This window comes from Vigna unguiculata, chromosome 5, assembly GCF_004118075.2.
Source record: "Vigna unguiculata cultivar IT97K-499-35 chromosome 5, ASM411807v1, whole genome shotgun sequence".
NCBI classification, from domain to species: Eukaryota; Viridiplantae; Streptophyta; class Magnoliopsida; order Fabales; family Fabaceae; genus Vigna; species Vigna unguiculata.
Window position 1 is genome coordinate 14,870,503 of NC_040283.1, and position 22,220 is coordinate 14,892,722.

At 31.6% G+C, this 22,220-nt stretch overlaps 2 protein-coding genes and 1 pseudogene across 7 annotated transcripts; 2 read left to right on the top strand and 1 right to left on the bottom strand.

The window, feature by feature from the left end:
- The first annotated feature begins 1,217 nt into the window (after window positions 1-1,217).
- Window positions 1,218-4,296, top strand: LOC114183603 (cyclin-dependent kinase inhibitor 4). 2 transcript variants are annotated; one of them, XM_028070684.1, is made up of 3 exons: window positions 1,218-1,792; window positions 3,577-3,765; window positions 3,873-4,296. In XM_028070684.1, the coding sequence occupies exons 1-3, from the start codon at window positions 1,416-1,418 to the stop codon at window positions 3,940-3,942; spliced, it is 636 nt and encodes a 211-aa protein (XP_027926485.1). In that variant the 5' UTR covers window positions 1,218-1,415; the 3' UTR covers window positions 3,943-4,296. The 2 variants fall into 2 exon arrangements, with proteins under 2 accessions (XP_027926485.1, XP_027926484.1); XM_028070683.1 differs by having other exon boundaries at window positions 1,222-1,792; window positions 3,574-3,765.
- Window positions 4,297-7,215: 2,919 nt separating this feature from the next.
- LOC114183132 lies at window positions 7,216-10,712 on the bottom strand. Of its 5 annotated transcripts, none has more exons than XM_028070030.1 (3): window positions 10,572-10,712; window positions 8,215-8,613; window positions 7,216-7,635 (listed from the first exon to the last, which is right to left on the bottom strand). In XM_028070030.1, the coding sequence occupies exon 2, from the start codon at window positions 8,568-8,570 to the stop codon at window positions 8,220-8,222; it is 351 nt and encodes a 116-aa protein (XP_027925831.1). In that variant the 5' UTR covers window positions 8,571-8,613; window positions 10,572-10,712; the 3' UTR covers window positions 7,216-7,635; window positions 8,215-8,219. The 5 variants fall into 5 exon arrangements, with proteins under 5 accessions (XP_027925831.1, XP_027925830.1, XP_027925832.1 ...); XM_028070029.1 differs by having other exon boundaries at window positions 7,216-7,649; XM_028070031.1 differs by lacking the exon at window positions 7,216-7,635 and adding an exon at window positions 8,835-8,920 and having other exon boundaries at window positions 7,884-8,613; window positions 10,572-10,705.
- A 7,391-nt stretch (window positions 10,713-18,103) lies between these two features.
- Window positions 18,104-21,474, top strand: LOC114184389 (annotated as a pseudogene).
- Window positions 21,475-22,220: the final 746 nt, after the last annotated feature.

Here is a 22,220-nt window from a genome sequence, read left to right on the forward strand (position 1 = left end):
CATTAAAAAACTACAGTCTTTCAAAATATTTATTTGTGAGTTATTTTTGTTGTGAAATTTGTTTATTTTTGTTTTAGAACATCTTAGCTCAAACAAAGATTCCATATTATAACTTACTGATGAAAATATTCCTAAATTATTGTGAACTTTTTATTCTAGAAGTTCAGTTCCTTTCAATTTAAACACACATCCCATAAAAGTTAATTTCAAAGTAAACTTTTACAAAGACACTAAATTAGATCATTAATTCGAAATATGATGAAAATAGTATTTTTCTAGTATTCCCATAAGGTATTTGTGTGTAATCAACAATAAATGTATATCCAAAAAGTTTTTGTCTAGAACTAGCACGAGCTTCACTAAAGATAAAAGAGCTTAAGAAAAGAATTATTAAAAGTTGAAAAAGACAATACTTATTGAACTCATAAAAAGAATGGGATACACTTTTTGTTTGTAAGTGAAGAAAAAGAGACTTCAAAAGTGTGACCCAAAATACAAATTTTAAGGTCCCAAAATAAAGTATCATCATATAAAATGCATTCAAAATTAATCAACTTTTGGTACCAAAAAATAACCTTATCTTTACATATTATTTCAGGAAGAAAATGTGAAAACAAATATTAAGAACTTACTTAGTTCACATATATTTTTAATATTAATTCAATTTTTCATAATATTAATTCATATATGTTTTAATTAGCACATTACAAGAATATGTTTTCAGATATGTATAACTAAATTAAGAATACGTTTTTTCTCTAATTTTTTTTCTTTTTAATTTCAAGATGGAATAAACCTACAAATTCAAGTAACTTAAATCACTTATCCTCAATTCTAACGCATAATAACTAACAATTATGTTAATTAATTCATTCACTCTATTAACCTTTACTTCTAAGCAGCAATAAATAAACATATGTGTTTATAGAGTAAACTTTTAATATCATAAATCAAAATAGAAAAAACAGCTTAAATTCATGAAGAAAATAGACAAAAAATTAATATTAATATAAGAGTACAAATAATGAAGTTTCGAGAAAAAAGAGATAAAATCAATCAAAATTGAAGAGAAATAAAATACAATTATTGTTTTCCTATCTTGCACAAGTCATAATTTGAGCCTAATATTTTAGAATAGAAATATGGATATATACAAAAGAAAAAAAATAGATAATAATGAATTGAAGAATAAATGCAATAGACATAAGAGAGAGAAAGAGAAAGAATGTGCCCCTAAAACCCCAAAGTAAGCCCCCAACCCTAGAATAAAAGCTCTTCAATCCTTCCCTTCCCTCTCACACACACTTACGAATTTCCCTCTTCACTTTCTCTCTCTTCTTTCTCTCTCTTAGCCCATGCCATTTTCTGTTTCACTCTGAATTTTCTCTTCCTTCACCATTTTCCCTCTCAATCAAATGGGAAAGTACATGAAGAAATCTAAAATCGCCGGTGACGTCGCCGCCCTAATCATGGAGTCACCGCCGCCGCACTCGCACCTGGGCGTCCGTACGCGCGCCAAAACCCTCGCGCTCCAGAACTCGCCCCAAACTCCCGACTCCGCCGCCTACCTCCAGCTCCGCAGCCGCCGCCTCCTCAAGCTGCCTCCTCCCATCCCTGAAAAGCCCCGCCGCGGTGCCCCCGTCGATTCCGCCTCCAATTCCCGCCTCTCCCAAACTGCGCTCTCCAAAACGCCGTCGTCCCGCTCCCCTGAAAAGTTCGCGCCTTTAGATGACGACAACGCTGAATGCTCCTTCGGCCAAAATTTCCTAGACGTCGAAGGCAGAGACGAAAGGTATATTCCCTTTCTTCAATTTCCCCCTTTTTTTTCTTCCTCTGCTTTTTCCCTTGAGTTTTTGGATTTTGTTTTCTTCGTGTGTTTTGTTAAAATTTTGTCCTTTTTCTTGGCGACGTGATTCTGGTACTTTTATTTGAGGTTTTTTTTTTTCAATTGTTTTCTTTGCATGTTTTTCTTTTAGGTTTTTGCTTCCGAATCTTACTGTTTTTTCTTGCTTCATGCATTTGTTGTTGATTTTTTGGGGGTTAAAGTGTGTGTTTGTAATAAAAAAGTATTTCAAAGTTCTATTTTAGTAAAATTTAGAGACTTTAAAGATGGGTTTACTTATGAAATTTGAGAGGAAAAACATTCGAACTTTTTCTATAAGCATTGTTTGAAACTAACATCTTAAAATGATTTGAGGGATTATTTTATCTTTTTTATCTGTTGCATGCAACTGTTACCTTGATTTTTGTGACTTTTCACGAGTGTGTTTATTTTCTTTTCAATTTTTTGGTATTATTTAATCTTCTATTTTCTCCCTAATTGTGTTTTTAGTTTTTGAATTTGCGTTTGCTGAATTCTGGTGATGCTAAAATTGTTTCATTCTAAGTGGAGCGGAACCATGTGAGTTGGTGGAAGGATATTATTGGGTAAAAAAAAATGATATTCTGTATTGAAATTTACCATTCTTTTGATTCTCTTGTTTTTTATTGTTGTTTTCATTATTAACCTTCGTTGTTGAACCTCTTGAGGTCTTGGTCCCTTAATTTTGGGTTATTTATGTCTATGATTTGACTCTGTCAAGTCTAGCCAATGTGATAAAGCTGCGTTTGTACAACGGGTTGCTGAGATTTGAGACTTGTGTGTGACTTGTGATGGGTTCTGCAGCATGCATGTCCTCAGGATAGTTACTGCAACTTGTATTTATCTGCAGTATTAATGTGTGTATGTCGTTCTTTAATTTCTACAACTATCCTGCATATTGAATCCTTCGAACCACCTTCGAACCAAACATGTAGTGCATTGATCAATTTTCATTTTTTTTTCCAAGTAAATGGAACCCCTAAGTGGAAAATGAGTTTCGTAAATTGATTATAAAAGGAAGAACATCTCCAAATGGAGTGCACTTTGATGTACATTAATTGCCTCTGCAGTCCAGTTGACAAATTGTGATTTGGCTGACTCCTTTGTTGTTTCTACTCCATTTTTCTCAACATTTTGATGAACTTAAGAGCTTAGTAATTAGATATGTTTCAGCCGTGACTCCAAAATGCGTTCAGGCTTGGTTGTCCTTGTTTTACTTTTGATCTGCAAAAACCTGCATGACCCTGAAGCTTAGCCCTCTGTAAATGGTCAAGTTGGAAAAAATTGGACTTTAGTAATAGTAGCAGCCGTAACTCTTATGACTCGTGTTAGCAATGATGTGTCATTTACATGGGGCCAAGCAGCAGATTGATGTTTTTTTGGATTCCTATTTGGGTTTGCGGTGAAATGAGAAAAGATTTGGCCGTCTCTTTCTTTGTATTTTTTTAGTGCATGAGCCCACTGAGTCAGAACTTGTCCCAATAAATGCCAGTTACTTTTTCATAGTAGAAAATTTTGTCTCTAGTTCCATACTGAGCTGTAGGAGATTGTTGGAGAAAAAATGATCTGTTTTTTCTCTCACTTATTTTCCTGTCAGCGGTTAGCATGCAATTTCTGGTGTAGAAACTTTTGATTCCAAGTCAGCATTTGTATAATATATGGCTGCTATTTTGTTTTCCCATAAACTTATCTTTATTAACATTTTTAAACAGAAGCACTAGGGAAAGCACACCCTGTAGTTTAATAAGGGACCCAAATGTCATTCATACCCCCGGTTCAACCACAAAGCAAAGGACGCTCCAAATAAAGCATGATCACATACAAAGGAACATTCCACCGGCTCATGAGTTGGAGGAGTTCTTTGCTTATGCAGAGAAGCAGCAACAGAAAATGTTCATGGAAAAGTATGCATCCTTATCCCACAAGTCCTTTTTTGTTTTTTACTTGTTTTATTTTGATCTCTTAATTGATTCATCAATGTAATTATGTCTAAATTTTCTGTATTTTGCAGGTACAATTTCGACATTGTCAATGATGTACCACTGCCTGGACGGTACGAATGGGTCCCAGTACTCCACTAAGATAGATGATAAGCTTCAGTGTCATATGGTGATAATATGGATTTCAAGGATATCTGACATGTATTTTAACAACTAGAAGCTGTCACTAACCATTTACTTTGCTTGAGGTTGTTGTTGAAGAAGCTACTAGGGAAAGGATATGTTTAGGAATTTATTATATCTCGGTAGTTTAGAGTTTTTATGTCTTTCTGATTTGTAGGGGGTAGGGGGTATATGGTATATCTAGTTGCAGCTCTTCTTTATTGTAATTTCATTTTCTTGTGTTTATAGTTCAGTGGGGATCAGATCAGACATTATGTTAATTTAAAGTCTTCTTTCTCATCAATTTAAGTTCCTCAACTTTCAAATTTCGAATACTATTCAATTTTAATCTTGGGGACCATCCTACTTGTTCCATGGCCCCACAGTTTCATGCAACCAGTAAAAGGTTTTTACATATCCTACACTGCAGCATAAACTAATATAACTTTTTATTTTGAAGCAGACATTGATATAATAAATAGCTTTACCTGCAGACACAAAAAGAACACTAAGGTAAATATAGTTTTTGCGTAGTGATGCAATAAACTTTTCTTTGCCCTTAATAACATGAATTAATATTATGTTCAGTAAGTAGTAGTTTGTTTAGTAATTTGTTCTGTGGTCAAATTCATTCTAGCAATGTTACATTTACATTTACACTAAAGCTTCATAAATGTGTAAGATTAAAAGGGGACAATCAAAGGGTATAAGCATTTATGGAGATTGGGCACTGCTTTTTGTTTCTTCCAATGTATCCTTTGCTTCTATATTTAATTTAAGAATTTCTGCAAATTTAATAGATAGGCAGATCTTTTTTTAAAGGAAGGAAAAAATATATATAAACTAAAATTAATTCATGTATTTTTTTATTATTCTCAATTTATACATAAATTAATTTTAGTTAGAAAGTTCTATTATTATTGCTTTATTTATAGAGAGTTCCCTATATATGATTATATTTTTTAAAGGCTTACTATATTATTTACGGATAGTTGAACTAAATTTAAATAAAACTATATTTTTGATTCAATAGTTTGAAGTGGAACTGATTTTCAAAATCCAAAATACTCCGAACGTCTCTTTTATTTGCATTAATGACTAATGATAATAAGTTTTTAAAATATAACCAAAGAGGTTAGCCTTTTGTTGTGTATTGTCATATAATTGTTTTCTCCAAAGGAAACAATATACAGACTAAATGGTGAATAACAACTAATGATCAAGGATATGTTCTTTAAATTCTTTTTAGAGAATCACATTTTTTAAATAATTTATAGAGTTTCCATGTGTTAGTTTTAGCATTTTAAAATGATTAAATTTATGTTAAACAATTTCTCATGGAATCAGGTTTCTTGTAAAAAGAATGTCTTTTATAATAGTAAAACAAAAATAAACTTGAAATTTGTTCTTTTTTAGCTGGTTTCAGTCTCTTATAAAGTAGGCTGATAGAAAAAGCTTAATGATCTCAAATTATAAATTCAGAAACTGTTTTAAATTATCATTGATATGAATTTTAAATAATAAGTATTAAAGGTTTGTTTTCCCCTCTCTGCCTACTGGGATGAGATTCAGTAAGAGTTAAATTTCCACAAACACAAAAAAAGCATTAAATTATTAATCAATTATAAATGGCAATTATTTTTAAAATAAAAAGAGTATTATATATACAAATTGAAATTATTAATGCGACTCCAACAGAAAACAGACAAGAGTAACAGTTAAAGGACCCATTCCAAAGCATTTATTTATTTATATTTCTGATCTCTGAGTTTTGACTATGATTTCTCAGCATACTTATCAGACATGTTCCATTCTTTTAAACCTTTAAGCTTATAAAAAAAACTTCAAAATATTTATGATAAGAGCCACAAAAACAAAACACTTGAAAAGAAAGAGAAAAAAAAGGGAAAATTGGAAATGTGGCATAATGGGTTTATTTTAAGAATATCCATAGGATCTGTCCGTAGGAATTAGATAGTGGTCACATGTCACATGTGGTTTTTTGTAGCAAACATCATTCTCAAATACGAAACAATTATTAACACCACAATCACAATCTATGTCACTGTCTTTGTAAGTATTTGAAATTTGACTATGACCCATTATTAGAGTGACCCAAATCATTTTGTAGATTTGGATAAGATTTCATTAGCATCCAATAATAATAAAGTGTAGACAAATATATCAAAGAATATATTATCAACATTCTTTCACTGTTCAATACTTTGGTAACCATTATGTCCCTCTCTATCAATCTCTTTCCTTTCTTTCTCAAGTAAGAAAAATATAGTTTCACATTAATAAGCACTTTATAATATGGTGCATACTGTTTTTTTTTTTTTCATTATAATTGTTAGAAAATAGATTTTCAATGAATTAAATATCAAGAATGTCACTTTTAAAGTAATTATGTCAATGACAGACTTTAATAGTGACAGATCTTACTAGGAATGAAGAATCTGAACTCTAATAGATTCATCCTTTTCAATTTTTTTGAAAAATATTGACAAAAGTCAATGTTGTTAGTGATTAAAAATGGTTAATTTGTTTTGTATTTTTTGTTTACTCGTCTATGCAATCTTGTAATGTGAGAAAAATTAACTGTGATGACTCTAAATCAAGAGTTAAAATTACTTTCAGTTTTTAGTAAATTATTTTATTTTCAAATCAATCTCTTATACATACAATCATATATGAAGGACCGTGGTTTGTTTCCCTTAGTCTGTTGTGTCGGGATAATTAAATTATAAGGACTTTTTTTTTTTTTGTAATAGTTTTTTCAAAATGTAGTTATAATATTCATATATTAAGTTAGTTTTACTTTTAGAAAAAGCTTGGTTCAATTTTCTAATACTTATTAAGAAATTTATTCAAGTAACTCAGTTGAAATATTGAAACCTATTTAAAAGGTGTTTTGTCATCGCTCATCTGCTCAATGGTTAAGAAGGCTTCATTGGGTTGAACATTCAGGGCTTCAACGCAAATGCATCTTATTGGACAATTGTTAATGTGTGTTTGAAAATCTAAAATGTCCATATCTTAGATTTTTAGATAAATCCTACAATTTATAATGTATTTTCAAATTATAGAATCTATAATACATTTTATAATAATTTCAGATTATACAATTCAAAATAATTCCATAAATTTTCGGATTATACAATTCAAAAATAATTCCACAACCTGAACTTGTCCCACATCTATGCAAGAAGGTAGGAAGTGCTAAAAGAAATTCACCCTTCATGACTGATCGGTTCCAAACAATTCTTTAATTCGTATCTTTATTATACATTGTCAAAGAAAATCTGTAATTTCACTGATAATTAATAACTAAACAGACAGCACCAGTGTTGGCTGCTAGGAAACTCTTTAATGAAGTCACAAATGTATTGTGCAAGGACTGAAGCACTTTGCTTTTTAGCAGAATCTCTATTGTTACATTCCAGTCATTGTTTTTGTGTCGTGATGATATATATATTCAAGAACTAACCAAATTAAATTGCCTCGGGAGTTATAAAGAGCTGCTACAAAATTACCTTTTTATAAAATTATAGACAAAATCTGGGAGGTGACCATGACACCGGTGGTCCACACTGTTCCCTCTGCTGCTGACAGTTACCTTAAACACAGCCCATCCACAGATTTGTTTACACCAGCAGTGAATTTCCAAACCTTCATTATTCACCCTAACGGTCAAAAATATGATATACACCAATTAACAGCACAAACAGAGAATATTGGTATTTTTATTTTTATTTTTATTTGGCAAGGAACATACTAAAACACTGATAGTAAAGTAATGTAGATAATATAAGCAATGTCTTGATAGGCAAATCCTTACAATTATGTGAACACTAAGCAAAAGAGAATATAGCATTTTTTAACTAATCAACACGCGATTCTGAAATGAAGCTCAAATGTATTTGCAATATACAAGTTACCATCATTGTAAATACTATGTAAGAATAACAAAAATGCATTGGCCCTTCTGTAATCAATATAGAAACCGAAGGTCTGTGAACTGTGTACACTGCAATGATATTGTCTCAACTTTAGGAAGAAAGATATCAGATATAGTTTTTAACAATTTGTTAAAGATCAATATAATTGAGTATTTTCCTCTAATGAATGTGTTGATCAGGGGAGTAAAACAAAATCTTATTTCATACCCCAGGCAACTACAACGGTGAGCTTCAGTGATATTGATAGAAGTAAACTAGACAACTTGACCATGATAAGGATTCTTCTTACTGTTACTATTTGGAAGATTTATCAGCAGAAACCTTTTCATTCACTTTGGTAGAGCTGGAAGATTCTTCAGCTTCAACAAGCTTCCGAAGTCTTTCATGAAGTGTTCTTACTCTGTCCTCGGTTTTGCGAAGCTTTCTCCATCTATAGGCAGTCCAGAAACCAAGGCCACCATATACAACAATATAGGAAGCCCAAACATAAGGGTATGTTTCTGCATGCTCTTTGACTTTTAGATATTGATTTTGCAATGACTCTTTCAAGCCCATTGCAGTGCTGGCTGCTTGATCTTCCTCATTGTTCTGGATGGGAGGAGCGGAGCTTGTTGATTGTTGGTTTTGTTTTCGTTGGTTTTCCATGTCTTCTACTTGTATAGTTCCAGAAATGGATTATTTAAAGAAACTGCGAAAACATTGACATTTTTTAAGTATCACCTATTTTGAAAATGAACAAAACTCATTTAGCAAAACTAAGCAAAGGTTCCCAGGCATGCAGAATTCTTCAAACCCATTGCTTCCCCAAACTGAATTACTTGTCTCAAATATTTATTAGTGAAAATTTCCTAATCCCACAAATCCAAATACATAAGCAATAAAATGGTCGTATTTCAAAAGTTTCAATACCCAGCTTTCTCCCACTGAGATGTCTTCAAGTGTTCCTTCTATTTTAGAGCACAAAAGCCAAAAGTCTCAAACGGTGACATTTTCCTCTATGAAGAGCCAAGGAAGCATGGGGCAAAAGGGAGAATAAGCAAGCTAATTTGAACACTTAACAGTATGAAACATGCCAAGACATAACAAAATATATCTCAGCCCAGCATTCGATGTATCAATAAACCAAAAAGATGAGGACGGATATTCACATAAACAATGTTAATGTGGAATATTGCAAATATTTATTTGAAAAGATATGAAACAGCAGGCCAAAATACATCCCAAGCAGACATAACACATTTGGTTTCCCTAGATTTTTAAACAAAAAGGTTCAGATAAAAGGCTTCCAATGACAACGAAGCTAGGATCAATTGTTCAAATGTTCGGAAAAGGTCACCAGGAACACAAAGCTCCTGAGTCAACCAAAAAAGGCAGTTTTATATAAGCAGAATGAAAAATCTCATGCACAAAACACATAAGGAATAGGAGAGGAGTGAAGGAGATAGTAAAAAGAGATTTAACAATCCTGTCCGTAGTTCCAGAAAGTATATGACTGTAATAAAACATTCATACACTATCACCAAGCATTGTATTTTCCGTACTTGCTCTGCCATTGATCATAAAATTCATTGCACCAAAAATTACTGAGTTAAAAAGTTAACATAAAATGGCATCATAAAGCATGATTTCTGGTGGCTAATCTTAGCATTCTCATAATATACATGTTAACTATGTGATCTAGAAATATACTTCCACTGTCCCGGCTGAAAAGACAGAGCAGAAGATAAAAAATAAAAAATAAACAAAACCACAGAAATTGGCAAGAGCATTCCACCCTGATGTCAGTGTTGAAGGACAAGCTCTACATGAAGTGCAAGGCTTCATTTAACTAGCTTTCTCTAAAATAGAAATTGATCAAGAGTCCAGACATGAATCATACAGAAGAGTTTAAAGATAACCTTGCCCGCAAACAACATGCCAACATACTGCCTGAATTATAAATCGTTATGTGCAGAAATAAAATAAATAACTCTCATAGTGAGAAGCTTCTTTGATCAAGAAGGGCACTAAGTAGATGTATTATAAGTTATAAGTTCTAAACATGTGAACTTGGGAAACATTTAAAAGAATGCAACCTTATGTGCACCATACCAATCATCTTCCAATGTAAACTTTACACTGACATTTACCCCTTCAGAGTTACTAACCTAACATACTGTCTTTATGACACAAAATTATGCATAGTAGCATATATATCTACTATGCACAATGCAACTGAAGACAAAAACAATCTAGGTTAATGCTATGTGCATCCATATTGACCATCAAATAAAATTTCATTGCTGTTTAACAATACTTAAAAAGAAAACTCAAATCCATCAAACAACCTAGGTTATGATTAATAACAACGCAATTTCACTTTAACAACTTCCGAATCTATTTGGATCAAAATCTCCAAACGCACAAAGAAATATAAATTAAGAGAAAAATGAAAAATCTTAAAAATACATTAAAATTAGCTCTTAAGCAAACTAATTTATAGAAGCTTTTACATGCCAGTTCAATCTTGTTTTCAAGTCAGCAAGTTTCAGTTAAGGGTTAGAGAAAGACAGGTTCGAGCAAAAAAGTTCACTGCAACATTGAAAATGTTTGTCCAGAACCACAGAGAGAGACAGAATCACCACAAGAGACGACAAAGAGAGGTACCTGACGGTGAGGCCACGGTGGCGAGCGGCCGAGCTAGCTTGGTTGTGGCTATTGCAGTGCGGCGAGGAAGCTAGGGGTTTTGGGCACTGGGTAAGGCCTAGGTTCAATTTCCATAATTAATCGGAAAAAATTTATTATTAAAATTGTTTTTATTGGTTACAAAAGAACGTTTTACAATACAGAGACTTTTCTTGTATATATTGTATTATTAATTTTATTGAAGAAATTTTTTATAATTTTGTATTTAATGAATTATTTGCTAACTTATTCAGCATCATAATATCACTTCTATATCACTAAAATTTATAATTGTTCTAAATAAAAGCAAAGACTGCTAATATTTGATTGAATTTATCTTAATATTGTAATAATATTGTACTGTAATCGATTTTTAATTTAAATTAAGTATTTTTTTCCATTGGAAACACATTTGAATAATTTTTATAATTCAAAATTACAAATGTAATATTAAAAAATCTTTTATTAAGAGTTTACTGAAAAAGTTGCTATAGTATATTATAAAAAGTATATTACAGTACTATATATATATATATATATATATATATATATATATATATATATATATATATATATTATACTATACTGAAGGTATATTTGAGATTTTCTTTAAAGAAAAAATAGTATTTTTAAATTGAATCTATTAAACGTTTTTATAAATGTATTATAATGTTAAGTGTGTGAATGGATTAATAAAACAATAGTTTAAAAGAAATCATATAATAAAGTTTTAAATCGTATTTCATTTATTAAAATTAATATGGGTAAATTTAAAATTTTATAAGAAAGTAATTAATAAATATTTTAAAAATCATTGAAATTTGTAAATTAGTAATAGACATAAATACTTTATTTGGTCCCAATTTTTGTGAACTATGTTTCGTTTGGTCCTCATTTTCTCGAAATATTCAAAATGGTTTTAATTTGTAAATTGTAGTCAATTTGGTCAATTTTACAGACGTCATTTAGATCGTTAACAGATGGTGAATAGTGACTATCACGTGTCACTTTGTGTTTTTTTTAACTTTTTCTTTTAATTTTTAAAAGGGTTAAATATGTTTTTGGTCCCTCAAGTTTCAGTGAATTTTGGAATTAGTCCCTCATCAAAACTTTATACCAATTTAGTCCTTCATCTTTCAAAATGTGTGAATTTAATCCTTTTAACCAAATTTTGTTAAGTTTATCTGACGTTTCAAGCACATTTCATGATAGTATTTAAGTTAACATTGAAGAAAAAATGTGTCAAACAGTGTAAATAATTTAGCCAAACATTATACTTTACTATTTGTTTGATAAGATTTTGCTTGGACAGATAATGATATACTTTGTGTAACAAATAATAAGCCTAGAGTATTCATGATACATATTGAAAACTTATAAATGTTTATTATCTTTGTGCAATGAATGTTTGTCTCTTCATTTCTTCTAAAAAGATCTCGTTTTGAAGTATCAACATGATCTCTTGGAAACATACAAACAACTTTTTTTAAAGGACTAAATGTTAATGTTACAGAGTTAGTAAGTTCTGTTAGGTCCTATGCTTTATGCTAGAGTTGTCTACCTTAGACCTCATAAGTCATGTTGTGTATGAGAATAGTTGCATAAACAAGCAACATGCATTTAATGTTGCATGAAAAACATTTAATGTATGAATGTGCTTGAACATGGTCACATTGAAGAAGATGAAAGCTTGTAAATTTCACAACGGCCCCAAAAAGGATTTAAAGGTTGTTAGATAGCGCAATGCCTCCAAATAGATTTGTAATAGCTCTTTTCTTTTCAGCTCTATATATTCTCATTGAAGAATAAGGTTGATGATGCTTACGAAATACTTCTTAATGCTTTCAAGTAATCCTTAGCCTTGTGTTTGTGAGGAAGAACATTATTTACATTCATAACAATATAAAAGAGTATTTATCATCTTATATCTATTTTAGGATGTTTATCTCTAGTGAGCAAAATCATGTAATCTTTTAGATCACTCTCTTAGTTCATCAAAATGTTTTAGCATAGAGTGGTTGAGTTCAAATAATATCAATACTTCGCTAGAAGTGTGTACACTAGTACATTTTACACTTTTTAACTCGGACTTTATGCCTCGGTCATAATGAAAACGAGGCATATAAACACGCGGTGGCAGTTTTGTAATTTATGCAACATTTTATGCCCCGGTTACTAATTGACCCGAAGCATAAACTAGTTTTATACCTCGGTTCTAAGAGACCCGAGGCCTAAAGCCTCTCCAAAATTTCCCGCTTCCTGCTTTAAATTTAAAACAAAAATTTTATGCACCGGTTGATATTGACCCGAGGCAGTAAGGCCTTATATTCCTCGGTTATTTGAACCTGAGGCAATACAACCCGTTAAAATGGCCAGCCTTAGGCCCAAATTCATTTCTTCAATCCTTTGGAAACCCTAAAGCCACAAACCCACCAAGCTGCTTCTTCACCCTTCATGCCCCAGACTCCCCTGCTTCTTCATCCTTCATGCGCAGACTCCATCAAACCTAACACTTCTCTTTCTCCTTCATTTCTATTCACCCTTCTCCATAACATGCTTCTTCCATCTTCTTCTCATTTCAACCTCGCAACTCATAACAGCGTGCGTGGAATGCTTATTGGCCGCGAGGGCGCGACGAGTTTGGCGAAACGCGGAGAGGACGACGAGGGCGCGTGCGGGAGGGAACCACTTGCTCAACACAAAACACATAGAAAAAGAGAAACTCACAAATCTGAGTGTGGTTGAAGATTGATTGGACCAGACCCTTCCACATCTGAATCCCTAACCGAACCCTCTAAACCAGGCAATAGCGATGGTTGGAGCACCAAGAACGTTGCTCCTTCGCGAGCCATGGCGGTGGTGTCATGCTTGGTGGCGCATTCACTCTCGTGCGAAGGCGAGGTGGAGATCGCTCTCCGATTTCTCAGGAACGCGAACCCTTTCTTTTCCCCTCTAATCGACATTCACCAACCCCCAACCTTCGACAATTTCCACACTCCCTTCCTTGTCCTTCATTCATCTTGTTTCCAGGGGTAAAATCCAGTAATCAGTATTGTATTGTGATGGTTTGATAGTCTCTGTTTTGGTGATTTTGTGCAGGTGATTGAGATTGGGTGGTGAGGTTTGTTAGGAACCATAACCGGTGATTGAAGGACGCATTCCAGAACCCCGTTTTTGATTTTTTTTTTTAAATTTTAAACGTCTTAGGCCTCGGTTGCATTAGAACCAGGGCAGTATAATAGAGAGATATGGCTTCGATTCTCGGTAGAACTGAGGCATAAAATGGATTTTCTGTCTCGGGTAACACCCGAAACCAAAGTCTAATCCTTTTTGGCCTCATTCTCATATGCCTCGGTTCTAAAACCGGGGTATAATAGCAAAAATAACCGCAGCCAAATATCTTTATTGCACTAGTGGTATGTCCAAAGAATACACGCGTAACTTAGCCAGAAGTGGTTATGTCCAAAGAACACTTATAGCTTATTTAGAAGTGTTTATGTCAAAACAATACTTGCTTTTTATTCAAAGTGGTGGGTCCAAATAATAGTTTCATCTTGCAACGTTAGTCTACATCAGTAGAAATTTGATCAGGTTATAAAAAATTGGACATAATCTTACCTTGTTATACGAATACTTATAAAAATAACTTGCATAAATCTCTTTATCTATTATCTTGTATATTGCATGCTATTTGTTTGGATATAATTAAATTAAAGAAGGAAAAGTTTGAAAAAACTATTTTTTAAAAAAAATGTATTTATCTTGTTAAAGTTATTTTTGACAAAACTTCATTAGTTATCACATGCATAAAACCAAGCTTTGTGATAAGTTTTTGGAAAATTCTAAGTACAATATTCAAACCTTCATTCTATTTAGCTTGTGTTTACACATTAACAAATTTACATGGATAAATCCTATCGTGACCTATCAAAGAAATAAGCAATGACAAAAAATAAAGCTGAAAAATTGATTAATTTAAGGCTCTATTAAGTTTCAATTGCCTCATATATTTGAGTATATTTTCAATTGAATTTCTATTAAACATTTTATCATTTTTTGAATTCTCAAAATTTATATCTTTTTCAATTGAGTCTCTACTATTTAATTTTTGCATTAAATGTGGTTATTATCTAGTCTGTCATCTTGTTTACTTGTCTCCACATGCTAAAAAATGTTAATTTTCATGATTAATATAAACGATATTAAAATTAAAGTAAAACGACAAGTAAATTTTATTTCTTTGATTGAAAACATGTTAGAAAATAAGAGATAATGCTTGTCACCTATATCAATGATGGTGACAATTAAGGCTTACCAAAATGAAATGAACTACACTACATTGTTAAAAATTGCAGTGAACTTTAAAATAGTTCACTTGAATTGAACTGGACTAAAAAAATAGTTCAGACAAACTAAATTATTTGTTATTCTAAGAAACTGAATTGAACTGCATTAAATTACACTACAATAAGAACTGAATTGTTTTCTGAACTTAACTATTTTTGAACTAAATTGCATTATTTTGTAACCGAATCGCAATATTTTGAACCAAATTGCACTATATTTGAACTAAACTACACTATTTTTGAACTGAATTGCACTATTTTTGAACCGAACTACATTATTTTTTAATTGAACTGCACTAGTTTTTACCAACCTTTTCTATGCTCAGTTGACGATGTAGCGATACAATGAGGTAAAGGATAAATTCCAGAAGTAGTTGGTGTAAGAGTTTCTACAATTTCTGGCAAATATTAAATCCATCTGATTCATCTAATATTAATTGAGAGTTTGGGAACTGTGTCATAGATGGAAAGATGTAACCTTAGTGCATTATAACCAATCCAATGGAAATAAATGTAAAATAGAACAAAGTTTGGAAGGGATTATATATAACAATTAAAAATATTGTCATTGCGACAAATATCTAATTTAATGATTAAAAATACTATGAAACTATGGAATGAGTTTATATAAACTACTTTGGTATTTTCTAGTCACTTTTCTCTTTTTCCTTTGAATGTTCTATAATTGACCTAATTTTCAATGTTTTTTGCATGTATTGTCCACAAAATGTTTAGTCAGATGAGAATATAGCCAACCAATTTGTTACTTAATACATTTTTAGTTAAATTTCCAAAATAGCAATGTTGGAGATATACTTCAAAATTATACAATTATACACATGCTTATAATATCACTTTTCAGCTTATATCCAAATTTAATCACCATAAACAATATTATACTAAATAGATGTTATTTGACTGAAGATAATGATAGAAGACTATCTCCTAAATATATAAAAGAAAAAATTGAGGATGAGCTTTTAGCATTAAAAGGACATGAGACATGAAGATCATACGATTAAAGAATAATTTATATAATTAAATTTATTAATTAAATTTAATTATGTAAAATGATCCAACTTATCTTTTTTATTATCTTTTGGTATCTTTGTTATCTTTTGATATCTTTGATATTTTTTGATATCTTTTGTTATCTTTTTATATCTTTAATATCTTTTGTTATCTTTGATATTTTTGGATTTCTTTTGTTATCTTTTGATATCTTTGATTTCTTTTTATATCTTTGATATTTTTGGATATCTTTTGTTATCTTTTGATATCTTTGATATGTTTTGTTATCTTTGATATCTTTTGGTATTTTTGATATCTTTGATATTTTTGGATATATTTTGTTATCCTTTGATATTTTTGATATCTTTTGATATTTTGGATATATTTTGATATTTTCCATTTTTATCTTTTATCCTCTATCCTTTAAGGTTTATAAATACCAAGGTCTACAACATTTGTAATCACTTTTTCAGTAATTAATAAAATGAGTTTATTAAAGAGAAGATTCTCTTGTTCTTGACTTAGGCCTCAAGGTTCTTATTAAAGACAAGGATCTTTGTGGCAATCTTCTTTGACTTATCAAAGACTGGGATCTTTAGGGTATCAATATTATTAGTTTTTATCAAAGACATTGATCTTTGTGGCAAACCTTCTCCAGACTTATCAATCTTGGATTGGATTGTGGCGTCTAGACTTATCTATCTTTGATTGTAGTGTCTACCCTTTTGATTGTGTTCTTATCAAAGAGGGACCTCTTGGTAGCGAATCTTAATTTGCTTATCAATCTGTTATATTGTAGCGCATTCCATCTTTGTCTTATTTCGCGTTCTTTACTCTTATTCTAATTGTTCTTTATAGAAGATATTCAAATTCTGAAAAGATCGTCATCTTTCCGGTAAGGATCGTATCATTTGTCTTTGATAAAAACCTAATAATATTGACGCCACAAAGATCATATTCTTTTCTAAGTCAAAGAAGATTCACCACAAAGATCCCAATCTTTGATAAGAACCTTGAGGCCTAAGCCAAGAACCAAGAGAGTCGTCTCTTTAATGAACTAATTTTATTAATGATTGAAAAAGTAATTACAAATGTTGTAAACCTGGTATTTATATGACTTAAAGGATAAAAGATAAAAATGGAAAAATATCAAAAGATATCCAAAAATATCAAAAGATATCAAAGATTACAAAAGATATCAAAGATATCAAGGATACGAAAAGATATCAAAGATATACAAAGATAACAAAAGATATCAAAAATATCAAAAGATATCAAAGATAATAAAAGATATAAAAAGATATAAAAAATATCAAAGATATCAAAAAATATCAAAAGATAACAAAGATATTAAAAGATAACAAAAAATAATAAAAAAATGTTATGATGGATCATTTACATAATTGAATTTAATTATATAAATTATTTTTTAATTATATGATCTTCCTGTCTCATGTCCTTTTAATACTAAATGCTCCTCCTCAAGTTCTTTTTGTATATATTAGGAGATAGTCCTTTATAATACCTTCCATTCTAAAGGGAGGTTCTCCTCAACTTCGTGTCATATGAAGATTCATTCACTATTGTATTGGATAAAGAGATAATCCTCTATAACATAATGTGTTTACTATGGAAACTTTTTCTTATACCTTTCTAAACCCGGTTGTACTTCCATAAACATAAATCCCTACACTGACAACATCTCCCTTTAATCAAACCATTATAACCTTTCCTTTCCAAACCACTATAATTTATTACTTATTGTTATTATTAATATTTTAGTAAATTTCATTGTTGTACTTTGAGGAAAATGAGAGGAATGTGCTCTGCTTCTTCAACATAGCTAAAAGAAAATTCAACAAACATTTGTCCAAAAATCTAAAGTGCTAATCATAACATTTGAATAGAGAGAAAACACAACAACTAATTTGCAGATTTGACTAAGAAACAAGGTAGGTGTATTTGTAGAACATGATAGAATCACATTGGAGTATTTTGTCTAGTTACTTCTTATTGATGTAGTCTTGTCACTACCATATGTTTTTCGAAACTTCTACACTTTGAATGTGTAGTGTGAGTTTAGATTTTGGTGTTTGTGTATGCTACTTTTGCCATTAGAGGAGTCTGAAAATGTTAGCTTCCAAAATGATAGTCGCAATGATGGATATCGATGGTGACGGTGATGACGACCTCGGTGATCTCACCTGACCAACGCTGAAATCCTCGAAGAATTCGGTACAGAGAACGCATTCTGGTTCCACTGCAACAAGTTCTCAATGTTATTCTTCGAGGAGTACAGTCTGATCAACCACCAAATAAACTCCTACAACCACTACATCAATGTCGGCCTCCAAAGAACCTTCGATGGCTTCGGGGATTTGGTCGTAACGCTCGACTTTGACCCTTCCAAAAAGGAAGTGTCCACGTGTTAGGACGGTAAGTTAAATAACCAAGAGTTGAATATGCTTTTGTGACACACGTGGCTTTAGAAGACGACCTACGCATCGAAAATGAATATCTTGGTTAAAGATTAGGTAGGAAAAATAGAGTATCGGTGTTGTTTTAATGTGTGTGTGGGTAATGTAGGTTTGTTACCTGTGTTAAAGCAATTTCTTATGTGTGTTTGTGTGGAATTGTCGGTGTATGTTCCAAACAAGATTCAGAGTGATAAGTTTAAGACTATGAAGGAAAAGTTCCTTGATAAGGAGATTCTAAAGGAAGACGAGAAAGAGATCATCATTAGGAAATTCAATGTCATGGTCAAGTCAGATTTATGTTGGATGATAAGTGAAATAGATGATTGTGAGTTTGATCATGGAGGTTATTTTCTCATCAAGGGTGCCGAGAAGGTTGGTTTGTATTTAATTTTTAATGACTTTAGGTTGAATTTAATTTCTTGCTTTGATTTTCTAGGCATTTTATTTGTTGAGTTTTGCAATAACTAAATTTAAAATCATATTTAGCAAATTTTCTAAACGTGAATAAAAAATTCTCTATTGATCGTTATTACGTGTTTGCAATGCATTTCTTTAATGTTTAGGGTATGTTTAGTGATATAGAATTTGTTTCTTGTGAAAAATCTTCTTCATAGACTTTTATTGCACATGAGCAATTGTATTTAAAGAGGCTTTGGGTTACAAACAATCCAGGTTGGATGATAGCCTACAAGTCACAGATAAAGAGAAATATGATGGTTCTTAGACTGGTAGGCAATTCTAGGAATGAAGAAGGGGAAAATGGAGACATGTTTCTTACTGTGTATTTTTTTTTTATCTGTTGAGGTTCCTGTGTGGGTACTATTTTTCGTAGTTGGTGTCAAATCTAATAAAGATGTTGTAGATCTCATTGGTTGTGATAATTATAATATTAGAATTCATAATATTCTCCTTGTGTTTGTTTATAATGCTAATGAGAAATGTGGCACATTTTTTAGGGTTAGGAATGCATTTCAATATTTAGAGAAATGTATAAAAAGTGTCCAATTTTTGCCTTCTAAGTCTATTGAGGAGTGCCTTGAAATATATGTCTTTCCAGGAATAGCGGTTTAAACGTAAAGGTGTGTTTCCTTGCATATATGGTGAAGTGTCTCTTGCTGGCTTATACTAGTCGCAGAAAACACGACAATAGGGATGATTTCCGTAATAAGAGGCTTGAATTGGCAAATGAGCTTCTTGACCGTGAGTTGAGAGTGCATATAGCACATGTTTGCGAGAGAATGTCCAAGGCATTGCAAAGGGATCTCTATGGAGATAGAAATGTACGCCCTATTGAGCATTATGCTGATGTGTCAATAATTACAAATGGTTTGCAAAGGGCATTTTCAACAGGAGCATAACCATGTCTGTACAAGAGGATGGAAAGGATTTATGGTGTTGTTGCAATTGTTAGGCGCACTAACCCCTTAGAAACCATTGTTGAGCTAAGAAGAGTGAGGCAACAAGTTCAGTACACGAAAAAAGTTGGGGTTGCCAGATATTTGTAAGTAACTTCAAGTTATTATTATATTATTTTCTTTCTTAATTCATGTTGTTTGTTACACAAAGTTGTGACTTATTCTTTTCCTTTTTTACTTGCTTTAATTTATTATAACATGTGTTTGCAGTTGCAGGCATCCTTCTCACTAGGGCAAGGTTTATTTTCTCTTTACCCTAGATGATGAAAGTTGTGAACTAGGAAAAAATATGGTTGTCACGGGACTAGTAAGCATTAATGTATCTAATGCATCTGAATCTATATTGCCTATATTGTTGGATTGTGGGATGGGAGAACTTGTCAATGATACTAAAACTCATCTTGGAAACAAGGACAAAGTCTTCTTAAACGGTGATTGGGTTGGAGTGTGCCCTGATTATAGTTGTTTTATGGCTAAGCTACGAAGTAAAATACAAAAAAATGAACTACCTAGGTTCACTTTTAATGTGTTGTGTATGCTCTCCTAGTCACATTTTATATATCTTTTGGAACTTTCTTTTAATTTGAGGAATGAATGGATCTCGAGTTGTGGGCAAAGGCTTTTGCTATTGAAGTTATATGGTTTTAATTTTGCCTATAGACCATCAATTCTAGTGAAGGTCAATAGGTTTTATAGCTTAATGCATGACAACCTACCACATAAATGATGCATCATTAAAAGATATAGTTATTGTTTAAGCATTTGGAAACTTATGTCTACATTGGGTAATTTTGTAGATAAGTTTATGTCATTGTGAGAACTATAATTGTTAATGAGTAACATGTGGTAAATGCTTTACCTGCATCACATGAATGGTTTAACTATTTGGACACTCTTTTCTTAGTGAATGATTTTATTGTTTGAAGACACATTCCTCTGTTGGGCTTTCAGTGGTTTATCTCTCTATGTGCATCCATAGCTAGTTGTTCTATCAGGCTTTGTGAACATTTTATTCATGTGATTATATTGTTTTCTGCTTGTCCTATCATTAAGTTTATTGGGGAACATACTTTTTTGTCAAACATTCATTCTCTCACTCTCCTCGTAGCGATATTTGCAATATGTCAGCATGAAGTAGTTTTGCTGATTCTATTTCTTTTGAACCTAGTGATTACTACTCTCCATTGTATATGGAAATCAAGAGACATCAGTCTCAACATGAAGTGTGTATATACTCTGATGCAAGAAGAATTCCACGTCCTCTTTTAGTAGTTGATAATCTCTTAAAAATTAAAAGATTTAAATCAGAATGTTATTTTTTCCTTATTCTACTAAAAGAAGGTGTTGTTGAGCTAATTGGACCTAAAGAAAAGGAAGACTGTTGTATTGCCTGAGGCGTTCAATATTTATTTGGAAAAGAGGGGGAAAGATATGTCAAGTACACGCATTATGAACTTTATATGTCTTTCTTATTGGGTTTAAGTTGTTCACTTGTCCAATTTGCCAATCATGACCATGCAAGAAAGGTGCTCTACCAATCTCAAAAGCATTCCTCATGCTCGTAGCTTCCTTATTATTAAGTTTCTTTTCATCTGCCTTGGAGTGATCTATTAAATTCTCTCTAATTAAATTGAACTTTTGTGACCTTTCTCTAGGTTTTCTAGTGAAATTAGGGCTAACCAAAATGAACTGAATTGCACTGCATTGTTAAAAACTACAGTAAATTAAAAAATAATTCACCTGAACTGAACTAAAAAATAGTTCAGACAAACTGAAGTGAACTGTTTGTTATTCTAAGAAAGTGAACTGAATTGCAGTGAACTACACTACAATATAAACTAAACTGAACTACTATAACCTAACCTGTTTTCCGAACTGGACTGTTTTTAAAGCTAGAGTTTAGCTAACAAGGAGTATCAAGCTAAAAGGAGTTTTGCTAAGTCATATCAAATGTGAGGACAAAAAAAAAATTCTATTTATTTATTTATTTATTATTATTATTATTATTACAATATACTTATAAAATTTTAAGACAAAATTTTACAATGATATCTAATTATACTTAAAATATTCACATATATATATATATATATATATATATATATATATATATATGTATGTATTTACAATATTATATACATCTTATATCCACACAGTTTAGTACATCCTATATTTCCTACACTAGAAGAGGAAAAAGTGTTATTTATTTACATTTCCCCCCTCATATACTGGTTTTCAAATAGGTGGAGAGAAAAGGTTATGGATAGGATTCACTTGGACTGTTGGGGGTAAATAGAAGGTAACTTCGATTTGTCCTTCGATGACAATCGACACGTTTGGAGCAGAGAGAAAAGTAATAATAGAGTTTCTTGTTCCTTGAAA